The sequence below is a fragment of the Oryx dammah genome, unplaced genomic scaffold (genome assembly GCF_014754425.2).
Source record: "Oryx dammah isolate SB20612 unplaced genomic scaffold, SCBI_Odam_1.1 HiC_scaffold_20, whole genome shotgun sequence".
Taxonomy (NCBI): Eukaryota; Metazoa; Chordata; class Mammalia; order Artiodactyla; family Bovidae; genus Oryx; species Oryx dammah.
In genome coordinates, this window is record NW_024070204.1 from 31,582,687 (window position 1) to 31,590,798 (window position 8,112).

General features: G+C 44.6%; 1 protein-coding gene across 1 annotated transcript in view; it reads right to left on the reverse strand.

The window, feature by feature from the left end:
* The window catches only part of ADAMTS12 (ADAM metallopeptidase with thrombospondin type 1 motif 12), a 387,436-nt gene extending 379,616 nt beyond the window's left edge, over positions 1–7,820 (reverse strand). The window contains exon 1 of the mRNA XM_040262292.1: positions 7,362–7,820. Coding sequence (XP_040118226.1) covers positions 7,362–7,488 — 127 coding nt within the window. The 5' untranslated portion in view covers positions 7,489–7,820. The remainder of the gene's footprint in view (positions 1–7,361) is intronic.
* Between the last annotated feature and the right edge of the window lie 292 nt (positions 7,821–8,112).

The following is an 8,112-nucleotide window of genomic DNA, read 5'->3' on the forward strand; positions in this document are numbered from 1 at the left end:
GCAGAAAACTCTCTTCAAACATACTTGTAGTTCATCTGTGCCTTGGATAACTAAAATAAGAGAAAGATAAATACCATATGATCTTACTTATATGTGGAACTTAAAAAACAAAGCAAATGAACAAGCATAACAAAACAGAACAGACACACAGATACAGAGACCAAACAGGTGGTTGCCAGAGGGGAAGGGGTAAGGGGATGAGTGAAATAGGTCAGGGAGATTAAGAGGTACAAACTTCCAGTTACCAAATGAGTCATGGGGATGAAATACACAGTGTGGGAAATATAGTCAATAATACTGTCATATCTTTATACAGTGACAGGTGGTGACTAGACTCACCAGTGATCATTTTGAAATGTACAGAAATATTATTGAATCACTATGTTATGTACCTGAAACTAACAGAGGTCAATTATACTGCAAAAAAAGAAGGAAAGAAAGAAGGAAACATGAGACAGAACAGCTTTCACTCCTAGGTACTAACAAAGCCTCAGTTTTTAAGAGTAAAAACTCCAGACTCCTTGCTTCTGACGGCAGTGACTAAGAGCCAGAGCACAGAGCAACAAACGAACCTTAAAAACAATCCTCAGTGAAAAGTAAGAATCAAAACAACTTAATACAGAGCCATTTACATTCAGGGAAAATACAAGCAAAAACAGTAATACAAAGTTTCCCAGGCCAGGACATACACAACAACAAAAAAATACATATGGAACCCATTAAAACAGTTTTCTACACAGAGGACTGAGAGTGGAGAATGGGGACCAAAATACATTAAAAAACAAAACAAGAAAGGCATTTTGCACAAATTAATAATGTGAATGTACCATGAACTAGGAGTCAGATTGACTCAGGCCTCTGTACTGTCCATCTCCAAGGAATATCTGGGCCTCATAAGAATCAGAGCTTCACTGTCCTTTCACGTTCAGACCTCAGGAAAGGAATGGCCAGGTTGGCTGAGGTTGGATATAGTCAGCTTCTCTAGTATTTCCCTCCTGTTGCTCTCTTCTTCTATGATTCAGTGATATCTCTGGTTCCCCCAGGGTTGGTGCAGTGGAGAGCAGAACGGGGTACAAAAAGTCTTATCCAACTGAGTACAACCATCACCTTGCAACGGTAACCCTGTATGCTGATTCCTCTCAACAGAAGCTTATGTACATTCGAGGACCTGTCTCTAAAGAAACGTCCAAAGAATTAAACACTACAGGTACTTGCCTGAACCCCAGCACCTATTGCCCAAAGAATAGACAAGCAAATACATTTACAGTTTTTGACCTAGTTGTTTTGATCTACTGGGTTTTTTTTAAGAGAGTCAGCATAAGCTGGCTGTGTAATAATATGATGATTACAATTATAGTAACCATTTAATGAACACTTGCTATAACTGTGCAATGCGAGTGTGTTCAGTTGTGTCCAATTCTTTGAGACCCCATCCATTGTAGCCCACCAGCCTCCTCTGTCCATGGGATTTTCCAGGCAAGAATACTGGAGTGGGTTGCCATTTCCTCCTCCAGGGGATCTTCCTGACCCAAGGATCAAACCCACATCTCCTGCACTGCAAGCAGATGCTTTACACTGAGCCACCAGGGAAGCACTTTCTACAATAGTGCTCATTTAATCCACACAAGACTCTGTGTCACAGATTCAGCTGCTATCCTCATTTCATAGAAATAGAAACAGAATCTAAGAGAGGTCACAGAGCCAGTATGCAGCATACTTAGATTAAAATCTTCGAGATTCCTATTTCAAAACCACGTTCTTCGCCTCCACACTTCGTGTACATGAGCAGTTGCATTTGGCAGAGGGTACAGCAGAGCAGAGGCGAGAACATTGCCCCTAAGGATGAGGCTGCTGCTGCTACTGCTAACTCGCATCAGTCTGGGCGACCCCATAGACGGTGATGATCTGACAAGGAAAGAACCGGCTGACTTCTTGGAGAGGCCTCAAGTCACTCAGCAGTAAATGGAAAAAATAACTGCTCTTTATCTGGTGAAGTAAGGGGAGATAAAACCACCTTCACCCTTGATTTTACTGTGAAGGAAGTGACTAAGCCACAGAAGCCAATAGGTGTGGATGGAATTAGGAGCCTACTTAACGGAGTGTGTTTTATGTGGGCAGTCCGACTGCACTAGCCTCATCTACACAATAGGCATAAAAATGATAGTGTCTTAGGGTGGTTGTGGGGCTTCCCTGGTGGCTCAGACGGTAAAGAATCTACCTGCAATGGGGAAGACCTGGGTTCGATCCCTGGGTTGGGAAGATCCCCCGGAGAAGGAAATGGCAACCCACTCCAGTGTTCTTGCCAGGAGAATCCCCAGGGACAGAGGAGCCTGGTGGGTTACAGTCCATGGGGTCGCAAAGAGTCAGACACAACTGGGTGACTAAGCACAGCACACAGGGTGGTTGTGACAATTGGGGCTGGTGCACTGGGATGACCCAGAGGGATGGTATGAGGAGGGAGATGGGAGGGGCGTCAGGATGGGGAACACATGTATACCCGTCACAGATTCATGTTGATGTATGGCAAAACCAATACAATACTGTAAAGAAATTAGCCTCCAATTAAAATAAATAAATTTATAATAATAATTTAAAAAATAAATGCAAATATATATATATATATATACATAACAGATTTAGAACAGTGCTTGACAGATAATGCTCACTATCTAAATACTAGCTACTTACTCTTGGTATTAAAGATAGAGACTTGGCTACTAGGAACCCCTGTGGCCTTAAGTATATGTAAGCTCCAAGCAGAGATGGAGAGAGGCTCAAGCTCATCTTGGCTTCCTCTCAGTGGGCGTTTAGTTTGGAGGAGTAGTTAGCTATTGTCCTGGCCAATAGAAAGCAGAGCTCAGAAGGGATATGACAAGGATGGAGAAACAAGATGTCAATGAATAAGAATAACTCCTACTTTTTTTTTTTTTTTTACCAGTTCTATTATCAAGCGTGGCATTTAGAGTATACCAACGTGGTTTCATCTAATCCTCACAATTGTCTGGGATATTACTGACAGTGTTCCTTGTCTGAGCCTTCATTCCCACCTCTATAAAAAGACAATAAAGAGGAGTAAGGATTCAGGCTGGGGCCACCTGAACCCGGAGCACACCCTCCTAGCTTGTGCCCTCACTACTTCTCAAGGGTCTACCACTGAGAGCCAGAAGTCAAGAGGGGGGCATCAACAAGGCTGTGGGTGGGACTGATACAGGCCGTAACCACAGTACAGTTTGCACTGGGATTGGTGGGTGTAAAACACAAGCCACAAATACTTTGATTTGCCTTGTTTAAGATTAGATTTGAAACCCTAGGCCACAGGTTTAGATGATACTTCACGAGAAACTTTGGGGAAAGCCTGTTGTTGTAAGCACTTTTGAAAATACAAACCGCCAACCGACCTTTTACCCACTCTCAGAAAGAAAGAAGAGAGGTGAGAAATTACTGACCTGCCAGATTTTGTAAAATTTAAGTTAAATCTATACTTATTCTTTATATTTATTTCTTTTTTTCCTTCTTTTTTTAAGTTTATTTTAATTGGAAGCTAATTACTTTATAATATTGTATTGGTTTTGCCATACATCAACGTGAATCCGCCATGCGTGTACACGTGTTCCCCATCCTGAACCCTCCTCCCACCTCCCTCCCCATACCATCCCTCTGGGTCATCCCAGTGCACCAGCCCCGAGCATCCTGTATCCTGTATCCTGCATCGAACCTGGACTGGCGATTCGTTTCTTATATGATATTATACATGTTTCAATGCCATTCTCCCAAATCATCCCACCCTCTCCCTCTCCCACAGAGTCCAAAAGACTGTTCTATACATCTGTGTCTCTTTTGCTTTCTCGCATACAGGGTTATCATTACCATCTTTCTAAATTCCATATATATGTGTTAGTATACTGTGTATTGGTGTTTTTCTTTCTGGCTTACTTCACTCTGTATAATAGGCTCCAGGTTCATCCACCTCATTAGAATTGATTCAAATGTTTTCTTTTTAATGGCTGAATAATACTGCATTGTGTATATGTACCACAGCTTTCTTATCCATTCATCTGCTGATGGACATCTAGGTTGCTTCCATGTCCTGGCTATTATAAACAGTGCTGCGATGAACAAATTTCTAAGACTCCTTCCTACAAAGGGCAATGATATTACTTCCTGTAATGGAAGTTTATTTTCATAATTCTCTTCCATGTGTTGTTGTAACCTTTCAATTGTATTTTTATGATGGAAAACTACATACATGGAAAGATTGTGGAGAATTGTATTGATTCCAAACTTTGACTCAAAGTTGTAAAATACACCAGAAGAAATTGAGTTTGCTCACCAGCCCTACGTTAACTAACCCACAGACAGTAAATGCTGATGAGAATGGAGACAAATGCCATATCAAAACTCTGAAGGCTCTTCTTATGTTAAGATGTGAAATAATTTCCTCTTTACAGAAGTCATCTTTTGCAAATGGCATAAGCATATGATCATGACGTTGGTCTTGAAACACACTGTAGCTCTCCCTCGGTTCTGCACAAGCGCATGCAGGGGATGTGCTTTATGGAGTTGCCAGCAGCAAAAGAGATTATGGAAGGACCGTGACCTGTAAACGCTACAAGGCATACAAACCTGAGGGGAGATTGCCAGCTGCAGAAGAGAGGCAGTGTGTTGTGTGCAAGATTAATATTTCCTATGGTTCTGATGTTGAAGCTGAAACTCCAATACTTTGGCCACCTGATGCAAAGAGCTGACTCACTGGAAAAGACCCTGATGCTGGGAAAGATTGAGGGCAGGAGGAGAACGGGATGACAGAGGATGAGATGATTGGATGGCATCACCGACTCAATGGACATGGGTTTGGGTGGACTCCAGGAGTTGGTGATGGACAGGGAGGCCTGGCGTGTGTCAATTCATGGGGTCGCAAAGCGTCGGACACAACTGAGCAACTGAACTGAACTGAAATGAAGGTAGTTTTATTTTTTTGAGAAATCTCCATACTGTTTTCCACAGTGGCTGTACCAATTTATGTTACTACTAACAGTATACAAGGATTCCCTTTTCTCCATATCCTCACCAACATTTATGACTTGCTGACTTTATGATGATAGCTATTCTGAAAGGTGTGAGGTGACATCTCATCACAGTTTTGGTGTGCATTTCTCTGATGATTTGTGACGTTGAGCATCTTTTTATGTGCCTGTTGGCCATCTATATACCTTTCTTAGAAAAAACATACATTCAAGTCTTCTGCCCATTTTTTGGTTGTTTGCCTTTTTTATATATAGAGTAATATTTATATGTATATATATTTGGATTTTAACCCCTTATCAGTTATAGCATTTGCAAATATTTTCTCTCATTCAGTCGATTGTCTTTCATTTTGTTGATGCCTTCCTTTGCTGTGCAAAAGTTTTAAGTTTAATCAGGTCTCATTTGTTTTCTTTTGCTTTTTTTTTCTTTTGCCTTAGTAGACATATCTGAAAAAAAAATTTCTATGATTTATGTCAAAGAGTGTTCTGCCTATGTTCTCTTCTAGAAGTTGAAAGGTTTCAAATCGGACATTTAAGTCTTTAACTAAAATTGAAAAAAATTTTGGAAATTATTTTATATCTATGCATCACCAATAAGCTCAGAGTACTCTACAGCTCTTTTTTGGTATCAATCCTTCTCAGCACACAACCCTAAAGGTGACTTATCACTTGCATTCCAGAGAGGAGAAAGCAAGTCCCAGTGGAGTCTGCTCCACACTGAGCTGAATTCACTTACAAAGAAGATGTGGAGCAAGCAGAGCTGAAAACCGGCCCAGGAGAATGTGTGGTTTTGAACCAAACCATCTCCAAATGCCCTGGGAAGTGCTCGCAAGCTTTGTTTGTGCTGCCGGCAAAAGACTTTTCATAAAAGGGCTGTTTTTCAAAGAACAACAAACGCTGCTATTTTAAACTTGGGGGTGGGAGATCTATCTGGACCTGGACCGTTTACACAAGCGAGTGCTGGCTGACTGACATCTCACCCCAGTGTCTGCAGCTCCAGCTTCCAAGGAAAGCAAAGGGTCCCGCTTCTGATGGCTCTGGGAGTCAGCATATAAGCTCTCCAGCTGTAGTTGAACTTTGCAACGTAGGCAGAAATCCTCAACAAGGTCAGGCTGGTGATGTTTACCACCCAAGTGGTCTTGGGGATTAAAGGGGGCCAGGAAGCTATGGCAGACTTGAGCACAGTCAGCAGACACAGGACTTAATGGACACTAACCCCCAGGCTCTGTGTGTGTATGTGTGTGTGTGTGTGTGTGTGTGTGTGTGTGATCCCGATTATTGCTCTAGGACAGTGCTGCTCGACTGTAAGAAGCCAGCTGCTGGAGTCAGGCTACCTGGGCTTACACTCACTCCACCATAGCTAAGCCCATAAACTCCCCGGGTTTCAGCTTCCTGTGTGTAAAGCAGAGGGGGTAACAAAGGTGCCTGCACCCAGGAGGCAGAGGCTGACACACCACAGTGCTCCCACATCCAACCACACCGGCCATGGCTGCTCCCACGACTGTTGGCTCCCAGAAGCCCAATGAACTGCCCACCAAATGGGAATGTGTGTCTGGCCCTCGCAAATCCAATGAAAAGGCAGAGACGACAACACCCGCCTGCTCAGGGTGTTAGCTTTTAAAATCATGTAATAGTAATAACAACAACGAGTATAATCACCAATTTCCATCACAACTCCAGTGCTTTCTCTCGCACTATAGAGATTCATGAAATTCTGGAGAAGAAGCAGCCAGAGGCAATCAGCAAGACAGAACAGGTAAAGGTGAGCCCCTACGGTAGGACATTTTCTCTAAAAGGGCTGTTATTTTTACAACACAGCCCTAAATCTTTCCAGGAAAGGAAAACACAGCCAAGCTCTCTCAGCAGGGGGGCGGAATCGCATTTCCCCTTCCCTCGCCAGAAGTTTCAAGCTAACTAGAAACATGGCAATGACTGCCAGTGGCCGGTTGGAACTTTTATTTAAAAAAAAAAAAAAAAAAAAAAAGTCATTTTCCGTGTTCAGAGTCTGAAAAAAAGGGATTGAAACAGTGCAGTGTTCAGAGGAGAAAAAGGCGGTGAGGGGTTACTAGCTAACTCTAGAGTCTTCGCAGCAGCATCCTTCGTGTACAAGAGTCCCGATCTTCGGTTTCCGTAAGAAGTAAGGACTGGACACGTTAAGCCCTGAATTCCGAGATGCCCAGGGTTACCCAGCTCCCAGCCCAGATTTCTTTGCAACTCAGCCAAACGGCTTTGCGGAGTTCAGCTGAGTGGGGGAAGGGGAAAAAAAAAAAAAGAGCAACCAACTTTGCACGCGTCTTACCCTGCGGTTTTCAAAGGAAATAAAGAAAAGACACTAACCTTGCCTCTTGTCTGGGAAGCGCACCGGGCCCGGCTGAGGTTGTCGCCCATAGCAAAGGGCCCCCAGGTTCAGGAGCTGAGCCACCACGGAGAGCTTTGCAAGCCAGCTCCTCTGGGCACATGGCATGATTCAGTCGTTGGGGAGAAGAAAAGTCAACAAGTTGTAGCTCTCAGCTCAAGAAATCAAGTCCTCGCCCGTAGCCGAGCAGGAAGATGCTTGGGTGCATGGTCCAGGAGTCGGGAGATGGAGGCTGCAAGGCTGCCCACGGGCTCCCTTTGGTTTTGTTTTGTTTTGTTTTTAAGCAGAAAGGGGCTAGTTACCTTTCCGTCCCCTCCCTCCTCCTGAAAGGGGAGTGATTCAGCTGACAGTGTCTGCTTTCCGCGGGCTGTGGAATGGGTCGGAGCGGGAGGGCGCAGCCCACCCCCGGTCCCCACCCCTCTGCCTTGGGCGCCCGGCCTCCTCCAAGCCAGCCCCGCGCATCTTCCTCCGGACTCCCACCCCCGCGCTCCGCCGCCCCGCCCAGAGCCCGGCCGAGCCGGCCAAATAGGGGAGCTCAGGGAGAATCACCCTGGGCGTGACGGCGAGTGAGAGGCCCCCGGGCCAGTCCCTCATACACGAGGAAAACATTGAGGGCAGAGATGGAGTAGAGGGGACCCACTCCCTGACCCTCCTCAGCTCAGTGCTGCCCCCCTCTGCCCTTTCTCCTCCCCGTTCCTGAACTTTTCCTACCTCTACCAAGCCTCCTCTGCC